Below are 23,870 nucleotides of genomic sequence, written 5' to 3' on the forward strand. Positions count from 1 at the left end.
TTGACTGTGAATTTTAATGGATATTTGACTTATTGGATAAAAATGTTTTGACCTGGGCAGAATAGCCTGTATGAAGTGTTTGGAAAAATATTAAATAATATGTTTCATAGTGAATTAAGATTGTCCCTGAAGATGGCCGAAACGTTGGACGTGTAAAAACAATAAAAGTTTTGAGACTATAATTTGGATAATGTTTTGAATTATTTAGTTAAAAATTAATATATTAAGAAAACATAATTCCATTAATGAACTAGGATTTCTTTATTGTTTTTGCTGTTTTGTAACTAGCTTTTTATTTCTTTAAACTTTTTTTTAAGTTACACAATAAGTCATCCGAGAAAAGATACAAAATTAGCCAACATTACTTTCAAAACCCTCATTTATATTTTGTGACATTTCTGTATTTGCCACCAGACTATCCCACAGATCTCTCTTAGCTACTTATGGACTGCCAGTTGAAAACTACTGATTTATAATTACAATCAGCAAGATCTTGATAGATTATCATTTATTTATTGAAATATGTTAAAAAGTTTAATATCAAGCATTATTTCATGTCACATGAAGATTGTTAAATCGAGCAATATTCGAAAAGCGCCTGAAATTGAAAAATGGCGTGAACCCCTCCTCTCCCACCCTCCATGGTAGCCTTACTTATATGGTTTTTCAAACAGATAATTATAGCGAGTAGGTTGGTCGATGTATGACAAGTCACAATTTCACAAAAGGAGATTATAGAGAGAAAAAAAATGATATCGGGACCCGCCCTGGGGAGCAACGGTCTTATATCACTTTTGAAATATTAGCTTAAAACTGGAAGAGGAAACTTTAAGATAGTTTAATCGAGCAATATTTAAAAAGCGCCTGAAATTGAGAAACGGCGTGAAACCCTCCACTCCCGTCCTCCGTGGTAGCCTTACTTATCTGACTCTTTTAATAGACAATTATAGCGAGTAGGTCGGTCGATGTATGACATGTCACAATCTCACAAGAGGAGATCATAACACAAAAAAAGGCAATCCTTCCTTTTGGTTTTGGTAATCTTTCTCACATGGAAACCTGGACCATAAAAATGATCGATGAAAGAAGCTTATGGCTTATGGCAGTACAGAAATGGAGTACTGGTGATGAGTGACAGGAATGTACAGAATGAATAATGTAAGAAGTGTAACAGTAAGATTATAGATGTTGGTTGAAAAAACATTATGGAAGAAATAGAGGAAAAATGCCTGAAGTACACGATTACAAAGGAAGGTACACTCATGGAAAATTGATAGTAGAAGAGGATGAGGTAAACTTGAAAAATTTTGAGGTGTATTTACGGTCCAATACAAGAATCTGGAGAAAAACACGTAATAAAGAGCTATATGAATTATATAATGATGCTTCAATCGGTTGTATCATAAACATAAATAGACTCACGTGGGCAGGACATGTATGGATCGAATGGATGGTCAAAGAATTCCGAAGAGAGTCATGAGGTATGAAATGATAGGCAAAAGAACAGTTGGGCGACTGAAGGCTGGTTGGCAGGATTGCGTCAAGATGGGAAGCACCAGGTTGGTGGCATAAGGCTTGGGACAGAAACGAGTGGAAGAAATTTCTTGAGGAGGCCAAGGCCCGACCCGGGCTGTAAGCAAGAAGAGGATGAGGTGGACCAAGGAAAACCTACTGCTGTAAAATGGAAGACAAGGCTAGTGGAGAAAAGATAAATTTCCTGTGAGCTTTTGAACAGATGGCTTAGGCAAGGAAATGCATTGGCGAGCCCTTGAAAATGTTAGAGATTCTGACATCTAAACCAGGGCTTGAATATTCACCAAACTAGTGCTGTTACTACCTTAGATATTGTTGCTTGTTCTCTTGGTGCAAAAGCTTTTCTTGACCTCATGCAAGCTGCTCAAGAGATGGGCCTGACATTCAAAGACAAACCAAGTACATGGGTACATGTGGTATGAAAGTAACACACCCCAAAAGATTTTTAGAGTTTGGCCCCTTCAAGCTGCAGAAGGTATATCAGTTAACTTATCTATTCTCATACATGCTGGCCAACCTCGGATCGAGAGAAACCTGTTTATGGAGAGGAAGTGATTTTCATGGTATCCACCATTTCAATTATCAGTCTGGATGAGGGAAGCGGCTATAGGACGCAGGACTTAATCGTGGCAGCGAAGACGTCACCCAAATAAGCCATCACATATTAATATATAAGACCACCTTAAGATCTTGTATTATAAATCAATCCTTTTACTAACACACTAATATAGGCTGCCCCTGCAAGGAATTATTGGTTAAATAAAAGTACAAGCATATTAATCTGTAGACATAGCATTTCTTCTCAATTTCAGCCCCAACTTTCCACACAAATTTAAGAACATTTTAGTACACAATCAGGGTTCCTGCAATAAGGCACGAGCAAGATCTGATGTAAACACCCTACAAAATATTGAACACTTCTTTTTTGTGGAATATTCCTCCTCAAACTTTCAATATATTTGTACAAGGACATCTTCAAAATTTTGACCAGTATGAGAGACCCTTAAAATTGTTTGGCTATAAATGCATCTGCCAAATCGCTCTGATTGTAAATTAAATTTTATTATTTCATTCATTTGTTATTATAAAATGGAAGAAAATATTCAGCTTAACTAACTATGGTCATTATACATTTAATTCATTCTAAGGGGATTTTAAACCCCAGGATAAATAAATTTATATTTCAGTTTATTTTACAAGGAATATAACTTTGTGAAAAGGTATGTTATAATGTTTGCAGATGCAATTAGTTCTACATCGTTAATTATGTTTACTACTTACAAGGCATTATTGTGGATGGCGTATTTTTTCATAACCTTTTATTTTTTCTAAGGTATTTTTTTATGTAACTAAGTATGATCTTACATTTATACTATACTATCCTTTATATCACATTACTGATAAGAGTTAAAAAACTTTGGATATTTTTGTGAAAACTCCTTCCTGTTAATATCTTAATTGAGTATATATATATTTTTTTGTTGTCAATATTTTTGCGCTTCTCTTCATCTTCAGTTCAGTCACCTTTGTTTTAGCTTGAATATTGCTTTTTCAATACATAATAGCTTTTTCTATCTTATTAATAATTACATTGTTATTTAGATATGTATATATATATCCATAATTCTATATCTCATCCTTAAGTAAAATATTTTATAATGTACACTACTTGACAATATTTTAATTTCACTATCACAATGAACAGGCTGAACTCTCTCTTACTCCTCTCCCCTTTCTTATGTCTTTAAAAACTCCCATTTACTTCTATTGTTGTGTTATCGCCCAGGATCTTTACTTGTTCTTATTTTTAATTTCTTTTGCTAATTTTTTCTTATTTTTTAAACTAAAGAATGAGTTTGATTAATTAGAAATTATAGTAATCATAAAAGGAAGATAGTCTAGGTGTGGTCAAAGAAAAACTCAAATAGTCGTGAAACTATTTGTTATAAGTCAACGTTTCCCCCCAAGTTGCAGGGCTTCCAGACAAGAGGTCAGTGCGAAAGTGACCCTTCACTGACCTCTTGTCTGGAAGTCCTGATGAAGCCCTGCAACATGGGGCGAAATGTTGGCTCATAGTAAATAGTTTCACGACTATTTGAGTTTTTCTTTGACCACACCTAGATCATCTTCCCTTTTATTATTACACACAGTCAATCAGCGATATTCCAGTATAATAATTGTAATTTGTTAATTATATCGGAATAATTTTTATTAATTTTTTTTAACTAACAGTATTTTTAATATATTTTGTTATATAGTTAACCTCATTTAATCTTCTTTTTATTTAATTTTCTGATTTCATGTCATTTTTAAAAATCAAAACTGTGATATGATGCTGTTAGCTTTGTATTTTTTTTGTTTTTGCAATTATTTTCGGGGGGATCGAACCTGGTTTTGATTTTTTTAGAGATTTACCTCATATAATTTATCAATTTTATTCTTCATGTTGGTCGAATATAAGTTCATTTTGTTGCTATTATACATACTAAATTTAATATCATGATAATCATATATGTTGAATGTTTTACTTATTTTTTCTATCAAGCATTTTAACAACTATATGTCTGGTCATGAGCATAGGCATAGGGGAGCAGGGAGGAACCTCCCTTCCCCCCCTAGATTTTTGAGGCCCAAGAAAATAAAAAAGAAACAAAGTCGTGAACTTATTTGATACCGTAATGGCAGGGAAAGATGGTGGCATCCAAAAAATCGTCAGAGATGAGAAATGTAAAACGCTTATATTTTCATTGTGCGAGCCATTGATTAAACCTAGTTGTTAACGATTTATATTCAGTTGTTTCACTTTCAATAATTTATTGTGATTATATGAAGTAGAAATAGAATGGTGGGAGTATTACTTGCAATGCGGAATTAAATATCTTTCTCTTACCTAAAGTTTCACTAGGGAATATATATAGTTAGTAAAAAAAATCTGCATACACGTATCATTAATTTATATCAATTGAAAAAATATGTTAAAAGCAAAAGAGAAAAAATAGATGAAACCATTTATTTATTATTTCCTTTTAAATACAGGCCCTTTTGATTAATTTGGTACATTTTAAAGTTGTTTAAAAATTTTACAAACACAACAAAAAATAATATAGAGAAAGTAAACGTTTTCAAAAAAAGGCTGCATATATTCAGAATAGAAATTTTCCACTATCAATTTACATCTTATGCATCAAGGAACAAAATTGATTCGGTAATAGGGGTTGCAGGTTTACTAACATCTCTCATTTAACAACTTATTAGTTAGTTGAGGTAAGCATTTTCTTATGATCCTTCATTTTTCTTCCTGACCTTTAATAATTTCAAGAATTTAATTATCAACTTTCCTACTTACACCACATTTTCTCTTATTAATCCTTCTCATTTTGCTTCTTTTGTTATTACTTTTAATAATCATTATTATCATTGATTCAAGTTTTTTTAATTTACTGTTTATCTTCATGTCATTTTGTGACTTTATTTGTCATCTTATAATCTGACTGTATTTTAAAATGTTTTTTATCTTGCTTATTCAGCCGTGAAAGAAACCTTTAATACAAACTATACAGCGGGTACAGCAAATATACTTACGAACTAAATATTTAAGGTGTATACAACCTGAAGTTCATTTTATTCAAGACAAATATAAATTAGTCCCCCATTTTTCATTTGGTGCTGCGTACCAGTACAACTATCAACAAGACTAAAAAAACTTCATAGCACATTATTTAAAGTAGAGTAAATTTTCTAAAATATGAGCTCTTTACTATATAGTTCTCGAATTTGTTTTTTCAAAAAGCATCCTTTTTTTCCAATTATCAAAAAAATCAATATTTTGTAAATTAATTATGGCGAATGCCATAGAAACTGCAGGTCCTATGAAAATAAATATTATCAAGTATCTAATAGCGGTTTCAACTAGCTCTAATTAGGTATCTATATGTCTAAGTGTGTGAGATATAGTTTTATTCATAGCACATTAATTTTAAAATAAAATAAATTTACTAAAATATGAGCCTTGAAAATGCATTTTATGTTCAATATCGCCCAAGATATAAAATTTATATCCAAATAACGAAAATTCAAAATATGAATTTATTTGGACGAATATGAAAACTAATATCTATAATTTTAGTGCTAATAGATATCTTGCAAGTCTGACAGTTCCTGAGATATAGTTTTACACATACCTTAAGTTCTTCTTCTGAATAATGAAAAATCAACATTTTGTGAATTTATTTCGGTTATTAAAATATAAACTGCTACTACTGTGAAGATAAACATTATGAACTAGAATTGTAGAGCACTTAACTAGCATTAATTTGAGAGCTGATGGGCAAATGAACATCATCTGTAGGAAAAGACGTTCTCAAGACACATGCCTAATAGAATTCACAAAATATTGATTTTCTATTATTTGGAAAGAAATGTAATTTCAAAAACTGTATTTTGGAAACTATCGAACATATATAGCTCTATTAGGACTTATATTTTAGCAAATTTACTCGACATTAAATGATTGTCTATTTATTATTCAGTTTTTTAGTATTGTAAGTAGTTTTAAGGATGTGGAAATGAGTCAAAATTGTAGGAGTTTCAAATAGCCACTATTTTTTATTCCCTTTGGCCATGATTGGTAGTGCCATCAATTTTGGTTAGTAACTATATGTAGTTTTCATTAAATTAATACGAAATTGGGTTGAAATAACTTGATTGTTTTCAAGGGCTCTTGGACTAAGCGTGTAAAATACCTAACCTATTTCAGTTATATTCATACTTATAATTGTTTAACCCTCCTTACCAGAAATATTATCCAAAAATTGACATTTTATGTAATACTGCTAGATATTATTGGCAATATTGAATTAAATAAAACAAATAAATATTTTAATTCCTTTATTTCCTCATAGCGAATCCTTATCTAACTATGAAAGACTATTAATGGAATTAACATGCAATATTTATTCAAACTTAATCTTCTATCCATAATAAATGCTCATAAATTTTTATCACTTACAAATAAATTGTACAAAGATTTTATTTATATAACAGTTATAAACTATAGACAAACAACTAAATTTATTTACATTTTCAATAAATACATTATGATTCTTTTTATATACAAAGAATTGAGTAAATCATCGAACAAAAATGCATCGATCACATGCGATCGACGGTAAATTTTTCATAGTTATTAATTGAACTTAGTTTTGACTGTTCAAACATCAAATACTACAAACCAATAGAGGAATGGATGTTTTAATGATTATCGTCTGTTACACACTAAATAATATCACATTTAAAACACCCATATGCACAGCTGTGCGAGAAAAGGACGGAATAACTTAAGAAATTTAATACAAATTTTCAAATATTAACATGTTACAGAGTTTACCATAAAGTAGTACCTAAACACTCTTCTTGAACTGTTTACAAGCCTGCTTGGTTTACTAGGAGAGAATCGTAATTTGTAGAGATGATTGATATTTCATAAACAATAAATTAAAGAAGAAATAAAAAAATATCCAGTTTCAAAAAAAATTGTTACATACCTAAAAATAAACATGCTAAATACATTACCCTCCTTGTGGTCATAACGGAGTTCAGTAAAAAAAAATTAGTACAATTGAGGCATTGCATTCCCAAATTTAAAATTTTTTTATTCATTCAATTGACAGTTTTGGTTTTAGATTATCACGAGATACCCAGTACTGATACAAATGGGAGGAAAAAGTTCAGCAAGTGAGCCTATTGTTTATTTTTGCCAATCTCAAGAAAAACCAATGGAGTAATGCTTATACTATCTGTTATTTTTCCAAGTCAAACCTTTTTGATTTCCTGATGAAATTCAAATGAGACGGCTGTTCAGTGGAGGACGCTTCATATCCATCCTTCAATGGATCCCTGGACACTGGACATTGACCAAGGAGGGGACCTTAGGTTCGCAGTTCAACTGTGACCTCAGCCTCGATGAAATATAGATGCTTAATAAACCATTAGGCAATGATGGATTAGGAGCTATCCACATCATGACCCCGGATATGCCATCCACTGACTCACTCGACAATAACAGATTGTCATTTTTTGCTTATGAATGAGACACAACTGTCTCATAGCCCACCTATTCCAGAAGCTCCATATTGGCTCCAGTCCTCCCTGTGAGCGTAGAGAGGCTGAGCAAAATGCCGACCATATACTCCAAATGTGCAAACTGTATTCCGAGCAAAAGAGACTGATGTGACTCTCTCCAAGCGATATAGAAAGCTCTAACGCCTGGAGGACCTCAGGAGAACCACAGAATTCATCATTTTAATCCTTAGCCTGGCCATGTCAGGGAATAACATGGAAGAAGAAGAAGCTTCATATTCTAGGATTCTAATAGAAACCAGAAGATTATAATTCAGTGTGTACCAGTCACAGTCTGCAATATAATGTAGTGCAGTATGTGGAGCCTGTCCACATAAATGAAAGTTTCATTACCAAATACTCTAAAAATAGTAGACTATTTAATTAAAAGACTTCAAATGCCTTTTAAATCTGCAATGTTGAGTGAGTATTCCTATTAGTAATCGAAGTTCTTTTCTATTTAGGCCTGGCAACCACTTGGTTCCAGAAGTGGTTACTTCTTAAGAGCTTGTCAGCTGTCTCATTGCTAGTTATTTCCTCATGTTTAGGGACCCACACTAGCTTAAGCATACCATTGGCTCCAATGCCTTCTTGCAATCTCTCACCCATTTAGAAGTGACTTTGTGACTCAAGGGCTTGAATAGCAGACTGACTATCTGAATAGATGGTGATGCCTGCCCTTTCAAAACTAATGACTTAATCACAAGTTAAAATAATTTTTTTCTAAAGTAATTAAATGCTATGAGCTTTAACTGTTAAAAATAAATTTTACTTCATGATTATCTAGTACAAAACTGTTAATTAAAAATAAATTTGGCATAATTAGAATATAACACCTCAATTAATGGCATAGGTTAATTATTAAACCTATTTTCATAGATTTAAAAAATGTATATGAGCATATGAATATCAGTATTAAGTTAGATACATTGTATGATGCATGTATGTCATCATAATATTATATGTAACATTATAACTCTCTGCCATGTATCTAACAATATAGGAACATGGTATACCAAGGAAAACAGTTTGACAATTCCGAAATAGAATAAATGATGTAAGGATAAAAGTGGATATTCCCGAAACCTTTGAATTTAAGATTTGTATACGGCAGAGAGATGCACTTACATGTCGAAAATGCACTTTATTTGATATTTAACTGGACATTGCTGTCAGGGACCATGGAATACAGATTTCTGACACAATCCTAAATAGGACAATTTGAATTTCTGAATATTCCAATGACATAATTAACTGGAAGGTTCTGGAGTAGGAGAGGAAGCATTTCTTGCATGGACATTGCATAGAAAATTATTCTTGTCATAAATGTATCTCAGGCAAAGTATACAAAGAGAATTGGTTGAGTTTGAGATATTTAACGTTGAATAAGTGGACTATTTTAAATAACAGTCCTGAACAACTAAACTCTTGTTTTACATCGCACTTATTAGGTTAGTCATCTGTTCGGGCTCAGAAACATGGACATTGAGCAAAGTTTATATTTAGTTAATATTTGGAAGAAATATTTTACAGTGCACATTCGGAGGAATAGGTGTTGAGATCAATTCGAAAAGAACCAGCAATTTATCCAATGCCGAGTTTATATAACATGTAAATTTTATGTTCCTGATACTGCTAGGTGTAGGGTGGCCCTAATAGGCTGGTCATATGTCGAGAATGTCAGACCTAGATATCAGAGAAATAATGGGACGAGGAAGTCTGGAAGACTGAAACTAAGGAGGAAGATAGAGTGGCTTATGATTCCAAGGCAATGCTAGAGGTATGCGGAATTGAAAGGTGGCAAAATACAACCGAGACAACTGATGAAGACTGATTTTGTAGAATCATGTTGGTTGTAGAGCCTAAGACTAGAAGTAATACAAATTAATTAAGAAATCACATTTTCTATTAAAAGAGATAGAACAAGTGGTTCTCTTATTTTAGACAATGTATTAAACACTTGAACCACTCTATAGTTTACTTTTGTAATTTGGATATTTTAATAAAAATAAATCTGGATTTTCTCTTAGGAAGTCTGGTGAGTCAATTCATAAATTTTTTTTTGAGGTTAATAACTTCCAGTTGAATGAAATTTGTATTAAATTATCATAATATAGAACAACGTTTCGGGACCCCTGTTCCATATTCATGTACTTAAAACCTTATAATTTGAATTTCATATAGGAAATCATGTCACACTTTACACTGTCTCTCTTTTCTACCATTACTTATTTGTGCATCTTCACTTCTCCTTAGCACAGCCATTACTCTATCAAATATCAGTAATGGCTGTACTAAGGAGAAGTGAAGATGCACAAATAAGTAATGGTAGAAAAGAGAGACAGTATAAAGTGTGACATGATTTCCTATATGAAATTCAAATTATAAGGTTTAAAGTACATGAATATGGAACAGTGGTCCCAAAACGTAGTACTATATTATGATAGTTTAATACAAATTTAATTCAACTGGAAGTTATTAACCTCAAAAAATTTTTTATGAATAAAAATAAATTGTTAATGACACACATAACAAATATAATTCCTGAACAATTCCTAATAAATTTAACTTTTCTTGATTTTTCTATGATGAAAACGAGGTTAAGATGAGTGATGGGTGAGACAAATAGAAAGAATTTTGTCAAAGTGTTGGTACGGGACCATGTGTGAATGCCACAATAGTTGGTAAGAGACCAAGTAGTATACCTAAAACCAGATGGATTAGGCAGGTTAAAAAAAAAAAGTAAAACAATAGCCCAAGATACCAAAGAATAGTTCTCCAGGTCAACCAAAATCTAGATATCATTTCCAAAACAGATAAATAAAGCATTTTAAAATAATTTAATAAATAACCTACTTGGGAAAGAAACGTACGAGTTAACAACTAGATACTGTTGGCTTGGAGGTAAAATTGATTAAAGATATTTTTGCTAAGATGTGAATTTATCTTATCTAACCTTGTTTGAACCAAATCCTTACTCCAGAACTGAAAAAATGATGAAATTATCAACAACGGTCTAGTGCTACAGACCGATGTGGTCCTTGGAGTCTTCACCAGGTTGCTTGTGTAGCTGCTTTACATTTTAGCAAGGTAAGCGTGTCTTTAGTAACCACGTCTTCCTTCTTCAGTTATGTTCTGCCTCTATCCTTGGAACAGTCCAGTTTCCCTACTAGTACCTTCTTATTGGTCATTTGTCATTCTGGCGACATGGCTGGCCCACCTCAGGCCTCCTAACTTGACAGAACTAGTCCATACTGCATTACCTTTCCAGAAGAGTTGTGTAAATAAACTTCATTGTTGTGCCTCCTTTTCTACTGGCCTCCTGGTTTAATGAAGCCAAAATGAGGATTTCTTTTCTTCTTTCTCTCATATAATTCATTTTAACTTCATTTATAGTCAGTCCCATATCTGTAGCAGTTTCCATAAGATTCTGGAATGCTTCTTCAAATGCGTTGATGGGTGATGACAAAGGCAAGCAGTTGGACAACTCTTGTGAATGGTCCTTGCTGTTTGGGTGAGAAGAGTTTCTTCTTACCTTTTTAAGCCAAGGTTAAATAGTGAACACGTCAGGGCATTTCCCTTCTCACTTCGAGCAAAGTTATGGTGACAAGTTTGACTTTGTATTAAACATCTTACATTGTCATTTTGACGAGGTGTATCAGTTTTGGTGGTGTCCTGAGCTCTTGCTAGGCTTCACAAAGAACAACTAATACTAACAATAAATTAATATTTATTGATAATTTTACAATCTTATTAGTCCTGGAGCGTAGATTTGGTAAAAACATAGAAATATAGCAAAAACTTCATTTATACAAAAGTGTCAATTGAACAATTTTTACTTCCAGTCTGACTGTTTACTTTTCAGAAACTGGATGACAACATACAATAAGTCAATTGTCTCCTAGTAACTACAAAATAACAATAAATAAACAAAAACAAACATTTTAACAAAATGTATCCAGTTTTATAAGTAACAGTCTATACTTATACATATATATATGATTGACATAGCTGAAATCAAATAAAAGTGACACCCATTCTCAGATAAAAAAAATATTACTATGCATTTTAAATTAACAATCGACTAATTGAATAGCCCCCTCATCTTATAAATTAAAATTTTAAATTATTTTATTACCCATTAAGAAGTAATACATTCCTTAAAAGGGATTTGGTGTTTTATTTATAGAATGAATCATAAATTGGTCGATAGAATGTTTAATTTTGGATGATATGTAGAAAATTTAGTAATCAATTGATTTCAAGTATTAGATCAGGAATTCTCGTTTTTCTTTTTTTCAGGTTTTTTCCATCTCAGAATCGATCCAAACGAGTTATAATAAAAGACAAAAATGAGAGAGAGAGAGCTGCTTGATGTGGAATTTCATATGTATAAAAATATTGCTCCCAACACGAAGGATATAATTGATGAAAAAAGAACTATGAATTACAAAGATTCTATCAAAAGATCTACTTTCATATATCTTAAACTTTTTAGATAACTTTACCATATTAACATATTTTTTTATTTAACAACAGCCTAAGAGTGTAGGATCTATAATTTTTTGTTATGGAATATTTTTCAGTTCTCTGTTGTTTTTAGGATAAAAAATTGAATTATAAATGGAGAAATAAAAAAGTGAATAACTTAAAAATATTTTTGAATTTACCTTTATTTTGTACCAAGGACTGTCACAATAAACTTCAAAACAAATTTCAAATTTTTTTCTTGTTAAGGTTAGAGCTGTTTATGCTAAAAAGCCAATTATTCATTACTTACATACAGTGGACTCTTGATGATTGGATTCTTGCTAACCTGAACTGTTTTATAACGTAAATAACAAGCCAAAATTGTCAAGATTAAATTTGAAATATTTGCAAGGAAACTTTGTTCTAACGCTCTACTAAAGCCCATAGGAAAGGAGCAAAGAAAATGCTGTAAACGAGAAATTGTAAATACTATTAAAGTTCATTTTAAAAATTTATTTAATATTTAATAATAATAATAAAGAACCCGAAGATTTGATGCCGATACCACCAATCATTCTCGATATACGTTTGTCCAGTGATGCCTCTCCAAACCCAAATCTACGAAATTAGTCTTAGCACGGTCCTCCCATCTACGTTTTGGTCTACCTATCGGATGTTTACTCTTCGGTTCAGTGTTTGTTAACATTTTAAGGATCCGCTCGTTACTAAGTCCAACAATCTTACACGGCCATCTTATTCACTGCAAAGCTATAACCTGGATAATATTTACGTGGTGAAATTACCTCAATTCATTGTTGTATAGCCTTTTAAATTCTCCTATTTAATTATTTAATGTTTAAATTTTAAAAAAATAAACAAAACCACTTAGTTATACATGGGGGTTGGTCCTGGTTTAAAATATTTTCTAATTGAGTAATCGGTTTCAATGTTTTATCTTACCCACAAAAAATCTGCAAATTGCTATAATACTTTCAAAACATTTATTGACTGACTCAGTTCAATTCTCTTCCTTTTCTAGTTGTTTTATCCTCATTCAGTGGGGCGAGACATTGGCTCTCAGTAAATAGTTTAATTACTGTTTTCGTTGTTTTTACTATGCTCGGACCATCTTCCTTTTATATTTTCAATAAATGTTTTCAGGGAAAAATTTGGATCCATATCCATAAAACTAACAAGCTAACAATTGATGGAAACATCTCGTCTACCACCTTCCCTTCTACTTTCAATATAGTGCTGAGTCCACTGTACGTGAAACTATGTACGGAATATAATCTCATAAAAGGAATTGGTCCACAGTTGACATACAATATTTGGCATTATTTTAAAGCTGATATCGATGTGAGGTTAATGGAAATTAGTCGATTAAACTATTAAAAAAATTATAAATGAATTTAATTTGTCTACAAAAGGATGGAGTGGCATTGCTATTTGTTTTCATAATTAACAATTTAAAATAAAAATTATAACTTTATAGAAACTTTTAAGGCTGATTTACACGCTGCCAGTCATTGTGGCAGTTGAGGTTGCCAGTCACTGGATGCCAGCAACTAGTACCATGTAAACGCTTAATGGCAGTTCTACTTTCATCTCTCTACGACACTTTAGGTATCTGAAATAGAAGATTTAGAAATGCAGAAAATTATTGATATTCTTGAATTTTTTCCTGAAGTTAGAAACATAAATGTTATCTCTAGCTTTAGTCTGGTCGGAAGAGCTTTATGCATAAGTGTCATAACATGTAATGATAGAGTTTACCGTCAACAACAGTTTTCAAACTGTTCCATAGACAGCCTCATCATAATTCTATACTCTTGTAGATCATTTTCATGAAGCTTTAAGATAATTTATTGTTTCATATGCTCCTTAATTTTTCTCATTCTTTCTTCTGTAGTCTGGGGGCAACCAATTATTTAATAGAGGTCATCCAAAAACATCCACTCCATCAACAATACTGGCTATGCGTAAATGTGCTAGTCAGCTGGGATTCCAATCTGCCAGTTTCCTTCCAGTCAAAATCTCTAGCCACTGGTAACGTTTAAATCAGCCATTAATGAACATCATAACAAGAAATTAATTCATAATATTCTTTTCTTATACTTAATTCGATATTGATGTTTACAGTAATAGTTAATCATAGACACTACTATTCATATTTAAAGAGAGAATATACAGTATTTTCTGCATTTAACAAAGCTTAGATCTATTTCAGGATATTCTTACTCTCAGATTTTTCACAATCGACAGTCAATGAGAAGAGATAAAAATTTTTGAAGGAATAGACATTTTTTATAATTAAATTATAAATGTCTAATTGAGAAAAAGGAATACTGATAATAACTAATTGAGATTGATGAGATCGGGGCCCGGATCTGGTCACCGCACCCTGCCTGAAGGAGAGCGGAGATGCGACCTAATGTAGCCAGTCCTGTAGTCGATGGCAGCCCTCGCCTGGTTAGCCTGGAGTCCTTGGTGGCGACGACTCCACCTGTCGGGGCACACATAATAACATATTTATCATTATCTTATCTTACAAGGAGATGTTTATAATGAAAATACCAAATTAATTATAAATTATGTTTTACCTCCTCACCCCTTATGGTCATTAAGAAATAATATTTCCTAATTTTTTTTCCACGTAGTATAATCACCTTCACACTTGTTTTATTATTTGCATTATGTAATTATTATTTCATTTGCATTTATAGTACAATATTTCTCAATAAAGATAGATGGACTGTCCATCCATCTTCATGCATTTCTAAAAATTTATATATATATATATATAAACTTTCTTTATCCACTACCTTTCCATCTCTGGGCATATAGGATGATTATTACAAAGTTTATCAACCTTCTTTTTTTCCCTATTACCCCCTACCTGGTCACCTTTAACATATGAAGAGGATAATCGATAGGTAACCAACCTATACTAACCAGAGCGAGAGAGGTAACACCTTCACAATCTCAACTACTGTAGCCTATTTATATATAATCATTTTACATTTTCTAGTCAATTACCTTGAATAACTGATGTTTGATACACTATATAATCTTTATACTGAATAATATTCATACCCATTCATCACTCCTGGTTTTAACATTTATTTCTTCTTTGTCCCTTAGTTCTTATTTTTATTTACCTATTTTATCTCTGTCAGTATTGTTGGTTAATCTAATAAAAATCTGTTTTATTTTTTATATCTGTGTAATGTATACCTGTTTTGCCCTAAACTAACCAAAAAAAAAATTGGTGATAATAACAAAAAGCTGTCTATAATCATCGATAAGAGAAATTTTTAATAAATTTTAATTACAATAATATGTATACATCAATAATAGGTAGAAAGAGGATGATACTTTGTAGCGGTATTTAGTAAAGAAATGCCTGAAGACAGATGGACAGTTTGAAACATCAATTAGTAAATAATGTACAACAAATAAAGTGTGATTGAGTATAAAGGTGATTACACTTTCTGAGAAATAAATCAGATATTATTATTAATATACAGCCTTTGAAAAAGACAGTTGAAATTTTATAACAAATTTAGAAAATATGATATTATAAAATTTAATATTAAACACAAAAATTTCATATTTAATTATGTACTTTAATTTATAATTTTAAGAAAGCAGAATTATATAAAATAAGCCTTATAAATCATTGTGGTGTATGCTAAACTAATTATATACATAATATATATATGTACATAAATAATTGATCATAATATCAATCGAAAAGGTAGCAGATGAATGGAGAAATATCGGCAGGAAACTCTGAGAACATGCCAAGAAAATAGAAAAGTAGACCCATAGTTATACTCAGCCATAGGAAGAGATTGTGCTGCAATCTAAACAAAGAGCTTGAAAGAGAGTTGTTGATTAATCAGAATGCACATCTTGTTCAGGTACAACAGAAGATAATGATCATGATCCTTTTCTTGTCTGATTCCACAATAGATGAGAAAAGAAAAAAATTGATCCTTAAAGCAAACCAAAACTTGTATCTCGGATTGTACTCTTCCCAAATCATTGGCAAGTTGGATTATTAGTAAGCTACAAACATCCCCAAAAAAAGGTGAGAAGGAGGAAATGACTATCTGAAGAAGTTAAGAAAAAATAAGTCAGAAAGCTAATCCCTGGCAGATGAAGTAGCTGAGAACCAAAACCGTTTCATGGAGCGATTGCTGATGGTAATGTAAGGTAGACCTGAAAGGAAGATGGTTTTAGTTGGTAGAAATCCCATAATGTGGTTAAACAATCTTATATAGAATGATTAAACCAGTTTATAATTTTATATAGGTAAGTAAAGTAGTCGACCAAACTTCAAAGCTCAATAAAAATAAACACTTCAGTACAGAATGGGCGCCAAAAAACTTGAAAAAAAAAATCCTTATTTTAGATATATAAACCAAAAGCTGCTCATACTCTCATAGTAACAATATTGTATTCAATTCAATTACAGCATCTCTAATTCCATAAGGTAACACAAATTTTGAACAATAATCATCATTTATAGTCCAATAGCCCAGGGGAAAAAAAGTAAGTTATTTCATACCAATTTTTTATTACTATAATGAAAACTACAATACATACAGTTAAGAGTGATTTATGACTGCCAACCATAGTTGAAATGGGAAGTAAAAATGGTGACTGTTGTAGAAGTTACAAAAAACTTGTTTTTCATTTCTTTAAAGTAAAGAAAAAAATTACACGTTTCCATTACAAAAATGGTTAAATTTTCTTTTAAAATGTAACAAAAAATTATGTTTTCTTTCAATTCTATACTTTAACACTACCAACAACACTAAAAAACTTAATATAACATTTATAGAAGGAGGATGATGTGGGAACAGTAAAAAAAAACTCAAATAGTAATTAAACTATTTAATATTAGCTAATATTTTGCCCCACATTGCAGTGCTTGAAAAGATACATAACAAAATTAAGATTTAGAGTGAAAAGCATAAATAAACAAGAATTATAAAAAGGTATTATTAATAATAACAAATAAAAAGTAGTTAAAAATAAATTCAAAAATATAATGAACACTAACAAACAAAACAGTGCACTTATTTTACTGAATGGAAATGAACACAAAAATGAACTGAAGGTGGGATGAGACCAAGAGGATGGAGGAGTGGAAGGGAAAGTGGTGGTTAACAGGTAACTACGGCATAAAATATAAAATAATAATGTTAAAGCAAAGATTACTTCAACATTAACAAGAAGATTGATATTTACTGTATCTTTTGTATAGTCTGGATAAAAATTAAACCTTTTTCCAATGGAAAATAATGTATAATTTTTTCTTTACTTGAAAGAGCTAAAAAATGAATTCTTTTTGCTAACTTTCTGGAACAGCCACCATTTTCTTAATTCCCCTAACCATGGTTGGTAGAGACATTAATTTTAACTCTTAACTCTTATCCATAAGTTATCATCAAAGTAATCAAAAGTTGGGGTGAAACAACTTTTTTTCTTCCCTTTTTGAGCTATTTCTGAAGTATTCAAAACCTAAAATAAGTCCAGAAAATTTGTTTCATTCAAGTTTATTGGCTCTAACTTTGTACTTAAGTGACTAGGTTGTTACAATATTTATACGAACTTTTTTTTTATCCAGTGAAATATTACTTTCATTTAGCCAGAAGATAAGCGAAACTTCATTATTAGTAGTAGTAATCATTGTTACTAAAATAAATGTACAGACCAACCTAGTTAAGTGGAAATTATGAATGGATGCCATAAAAGTAATTTTGCATATTGCTGCTTTGCTTGAACAGTGGCACATTTAAAAAATAAAAATTGTTGATTTTATTATGAATTGCACATATTGCAAAGATAATACCGTAGTCTGGGGTTACATTCTCTTCTGGAATCCTCTTATAGAATATCCTGGAGCTAGTAAGGTTATTAAAAAAAGCCTTTCCTCTTATAAAAATGATTTTATAAAATCTTTATTTTAGTTCTCTTATAATTTTTTAATGGAATATTTTATTTGGATGCAATAAAAAGTTAAGGTTATTTATGGATCAGCCTAATACGCACCATAATGCTGGGGTTACACCTTACCAATCAGCATCCGCCCAGTACCTGGTCCAAAGCGTCAATCCGGCGGCCTTCTCCCCAGTCTGGTGTAGTCTGCTTTATTTATCTTCTTCAGAAGGCTCATAGATGTTGGATGGTTCAGCCCTTCCAAACGTAAAATGTGTGAGATCCACCACCACCTCCAGATGAACTCCCTGAAGTACGAGCTCTCTTCTTTTATCAAACAAGGAAATAACGACTCAGTGGTGAACATATCTTTTTTCTCAATTATCTGACTCCAAGCCCTTCCTTGGTAGTACCAGTACCCTACTACATATTTTGCTGTTTCCAAGACTCCAAAAATTGCATACAGGGGTCTTTGTCTTTTTCACAACTTTTCTGGGGTGAAATTGTGACAAACATACCCTTTTTCTCAATTATCTGACTCCAAGTGCTTCCTTGGTAGTACCAGTATTCTACTACATATTCTGCTGTGTCTAAGACTCCAAAAATGGCGTACACGGGTCTTTGTTCCCACAGCTTTGCTGGGATGGGCTGTTCCAACTAACACTAGGGCCGTTCCGACTAACAGCTCAGTCTGTGTTCCCTAACTGGAACTCGTTCCAGTTTTTGTTCCATTCCAACCTCATTCATTTGTTCAATGAATTTAGTTCTGTTCCAACTCTCTGAAATTTTAAGCAATTATTTTCATTCCAACCTAACCATACATTTATCCTACAAGTCCCTAATTATTTTTTAAAGGTAAGTAAAAATAGAAAAAATAAAATGCGGAATATCTGAAGGTTTTTTATTAATAATAATTTTTGGTTATCATTAGTGAAACTTTTAAAGGGATTAAATTGACCATAATATGCATTTGAATAAATGAACCAAATTTTTTATTATGTTAATCAAAAACTATTTGATTAAATGAAGATTTTTGGTGTTGTGTAATTGAATCTTATCATTTTAATTAATGTATTTAATCATTAACTATTAAATTTAATTAATAAGACTTTTAAATTGTAATCTTACATTTATGAGATTTTTTTAAAAATTTATTTATTGCTATTTACAACTGTATTTACATAAAAATATATTCAATAAATTTGATCTAAGATCATAATGGAGTGATACAGGAATGTAGAGAAACTACCCATTGGTAGCACTCTCATTCATGAGAAATTAAGTTATATTTGGATTTAGTGGATTTTTTTTTTCAGACTAGGTAAATAATTTAGTGCTGAGAAGTTCTGAAGAATTATACATATTTGAGTTGGTGTGTATATTAAAAAAAAAAAATTGAATGATTTCACGTCTATCTATTACCTCTGACATTTCAGTTATAGAGATAGAATATTTGAAAAATGACTGGACCTTACAGAAAATATTTCAGCTTTAAAAATATTTAATTGTCATTTAATACTTTTAAAGCTGAAAATAACAGTTTAAGAAGTTGTTAATATGTTAAGATATATTCCACTTACCCAGGTTCGACTGTACATAATAATGTATATGCAATTTAGTAACTAACATCAAAATAAAAATGATTAATATTTTATAATAAGAATCATAAATAAATCGTTTTAAGGTATTATTCATGCTGTAATTAAAACATTATATTAAATAATAATATTTTGCTTAAGCTATGATACCTCATATACTTCAAAAAATTGTATACCATTAAAAAAAAAAAATCAATAAAATATTCTAGAGAAATCTCAAAAAAGAATTCTCAAATACAAAAAAAAAAAAATTATAGAGGTATTGTACAGAACGATATGAGAAACATATCTCGAGAATGTAGCATTTTTTGTTTACTATTATAGTATTCAAATTATATAGTTAATTTATTTAAATTTACGAGGCATCACAGCTTAAATGAGTAATAATTTAATAATAATAATTTAAAATTTTAATAATTATTAACATTTAATAAACAGTGCAGAATATTTAAAATTAAAAGAACCTATATGTTAATTGTCTAAAAACCTAGCCCTTTATTTTCAAAAATGCACTAAAACTGTATCGTTCCTATCCTTATGCTAATATAAATAAACATATTTACAATTATTCTACACAAACATTGAAGCGAAATATTAAAATTCTGGCAATAGCATTCAATTATTATTAAACAGACCAAAAATTTTGAATTTATTTTGTTTTTTTACACTTACAAACTTTCCCTAAATAATATTTTAAGTCAAAACATCTATTATAACTGACTGACATATCATTCTTTTTAACACATATATAAAACCGATGCACACAATGAAATTTACTTTTTCCAAGAAACAAGGCAGCAAATTTCAAAATTTAGAAATGCAACGTCAAATATTTCTTTGTAATTCTCAACGGTCAACATGCACAGTAGAGTTTGACAAAAACAAATAACAAAAACACAAGAAAACAACTACTCATTATATTTAACTAAATGAAGGTATTCCCTTACCTTTGATGACGAGAGACGGCGGTTTAGGACTGAACCGCGGTTTCCATAAGTGGAAGTTCCTCTCTTCTGGAGAAACATGTTCTATTGTATAAAATGTGACAGATCACACAATTTTTTTTTTTTTAATAATTTATTTGTCCACTTCTTCTCCTTTTTCAGAAGGGACTTAATAATACATAGCTTCACAAAGTCAATAAATAGATTACATGACTGTGGAAATATAAATAACAAAATATAAGTTATTACTTTTTTTTTTTTTTTTAATTTACAAATACTACAGCCTACTTGTCTACATAAAACTATTAAAGGCATCTCCAGAACACAATATTGCTCAGTAAGATTTTTAATTATTTAATTTAATTGTAATATGGATTGGAGTATTAATATAATAATAAAAAAAAATAACAGTAAGGTCTACTAGGCTCATACTATCTTGAGATAGCTTAGTCAATTTTGAGTAATGAAACATTTCTCGAATATTACATCTACTGAAAGAAGGTTTTTATTAATAAAAACTATGAGCTCTACGTCAATGTTGATTGAACTTTCTATTTTTTTTTTTTTATTTCAATACATTTGACACAATTTGATTAAACATATGATAAGCCATAGTGTGTTAGTGTGTTCTAAGTGTCTGTTGAAAGGTCCCTTTAGGAATCAAATAAAAAGAAAACAGAGCATTGATTGACATAATCATGATTGATTACAGAATTTATGAATGAAGATAAATACCTATTACTGTATAACAGTGTTTCCCAAATTTTCAACATCTCTGTACCCCTTCACAACACTAAGTATCCTTTGTTAAAAAGAAAAAAAAAATCGCATATACTTCAATAAATATCAAAATATATTTGTTTCTCTTTTTTTAGTTAATTAACAAATAAACAATTATAGGAGTGATCTAGGATCAGATCCTTAACACATGGAGGAGACAGTGAACTGCTTTTAGAGACTCATGATATGAAGGCAAGGAGATTAAGATGGGCGGGATATGTGGCTCGAAGCAATCCATCAAGACACTTCTACACAACAATAAATGCCAGTATAGTTGATAAAAGATCACATGGGAGGCCAAAAACCAGATAGATAGATAAAATTGACAGATGCGAAAGAGCTGCATGCAGCAAACTGGAAAGCATTAGCCTAAGAAAGGCAGGGATGGAGAACGCTGGTTCGGGCGCCAGAGATTCAGTAAGGCCTGTAGAGCCAACCGAAAAAAAAATACAAACAATGGAGGAAACAGAAAACAAGACAATATAGATTTGATTTCAGTGATATATTTATGCGATGTAGTACAACTAGTAGTGGTTGTTCCTTTGTGCATATTAGTATGTAATCACTCAAGGCATTATAAAGGAAGAATAGAATCACTTAATCCTATAAAAGGAGTAGAAAATATTCATTTGAGATTGAATAAATTAACAGAAACAGAACACTTTCATTCTGACAAACGCAACCCGCTTGGGAAAAGCAGTGAACCACCTGAACTAGGGTGAGGAGGGAAGAGTTGGGCTGGATGCGCATTGTAGGGAATTCCAGGTTCTATATCCCGAACATGTGAGCAGCTCAGTTATAAGTTTCATTACTTTCTGTTTGTTGATAGCTGATATAATTTAGAAGTTCAATACTTCAAGCAGTGATCCAAATGCATAAAATCAGTCTCTGGGGATGTCACAGCTACACACATACAATACTAGCAAATATCTTTTTTTCTACATTTTAAACAAAAAAAAGATAAACTTTTTGTTGGACTAGATAGTTGAAAGTAGTAGAGAGTACCCTCAGTAAAGTTTTCCTATATGCGAGGATAGGCATACCACATTTTGGGAAACACTGCTGTAAGATAAAGTCTTAATAAGAAAATATTAAGTGCAACTAATTCAAAGTTGCATTTTTTTAGAGCCCAAAACATAACTGGTTTTGTATCTTTTCTCATGGTATTGGATTAAACATTGCCTCATAGAAATATACTCTTTACGAGCTTTGCTTTTTTTCCACAGAATACTTTAAATGTGTGTAAATTCATTATAAAATTTACAATTGGTTAAATATGATTCTGATACTTAAACTTCAAATATATAGAAGAAGATATGATTATCAGACCATTTGATTTTAGCAACTTTGTGTGCTGGAAATCCCCAACATGTTTTATGAGGCAACTATATAAAATATCTTTGTAATTCTATTAGAGTAGAATATGTGCAGATGACCAACAACATATTAACTTTAAAATTAAAATATGTCTTCGGAACGTTAAAGGCTTAATAACTGTTGAAACTTCAATTACATTCAAGTTTACACGAACAATATAGGTGTCTGATTTATTCAATCGTTTCATTATCCTGCGGTCCAAATATTCTACAAAATATGTTTTTGAAAACCTTATATTTTTCTCCTCATAAAGTAAATGGCCACATTTCACATTAGTAAAGAACAGTAGAAAGTACAGTGAAACCTCTCAAAAACAGACAGTCACAACTTCCAAGGATTTATTCGTTGTATTGAAGAACCTGCCTTTATTTTTATGTAAGAGTCGGTTCAGAGGAATAAATTTATCTCTGACTATGATACAAGTTTCGCAGTTTGCATCTAAAGAGTGTTCCTGAATTAGAGGGGTACCTGTTACAAAGGGATCATTATTCCTATAATTCCAGGTTGGGATGCAAAAACATTATCCATAGTTTCCATTGGAGAGAAAAATCCCTAAGGAGAAGTTTCACTCTATAATACTAATTTTAATTGTCAGTTTCAAATTTTGGGATAATAGACAACAACTAAATAATTTTATGAAACAGAAATAACAAGGATTTCTTCTTTTAATAATATTTTACTATTGCTTCTAGAATTTTTTTTCAATTGCCTATAGTAGATCCGGTATACTTCTCTGTATAATAGGCATTAAAATAAAATAATTAAAGCCTTTAAACAAAAGAAAACTATGCTTCATATTTAAACATGCGCTCTCTTATAATTATATAATCAAAATCATTGGTTTTACTACTGACATGGAGGCATGTATGTTTTTTCATCTTTCAAAACCTGATTCTTAATTTGTATTTTGTAAAGAAAAGAGTTTTTCTTCTATTCTTCACCGTTCTAAATATTGGAATATGTTTAAAATTTTACTATTTTTATTCTAGATAAAAAACTTTAATGGTATCTGCACATAGTACAATGAACCAAGGCAAAACCAACAAACACAAAAAAAAGTTTAAGAAAAAAGCATTTTTATAATAAGCTTCTCAATATA

At 30.9% G+C, this 23,870-nt stretch overlaps 1 protein-coding gene across 6 annotated transcripts in view; it reads right to left on the reverse strand.

Annotated features, from left to right (window-relative positions):
- Positions 1–6,474: 6,474 nt before the first annotated feature.
- LOC106684320 (solute carrier family 35 member F3) overlaps positions 6,475–23,870 on the reverse strand; it is a 60,832-nt gene continuing 43,436 nt past the window's right edge. For 4 of the 6 annotated variants that reach the window (XM_067051017.1, XM_067051018.1, XM_067051016.1 and 1 more), the window contains one exon: positions 6,475–14,626. In XM_067051017.1, coding sequence (XP_066907118.1) covers positions 14,515–14,626 — 112 coding nt within the window. In that variant the 3' untranslated portion in view covers positions 6,475–14,514. Of the gene's footprint in view, positions 14,627–20,617; positions 20,684–20,715; positions 20,828–23,870 lie in introns of those variants that run through there. The other 2 variants (XM_067051019.1, XM_067051020.1) reach the window with 2 other exon arrangements.

Source organism: Halyomorpha halys, unplaced genomic scaffold (genome assembly GCF_000696795.3).
Source record: "Halyomorpha halys isolate HHAL.00 unplaced genomic scaffold, Hhal_1.1 Scaffold570.1, whole genome shotgun sequence".
NCBI lineage: Eukaryota > Metazoa > Arthropoda > Insecta > Hemiptera > Pentatomidae > Halyomorpha > Halyomorpha halys.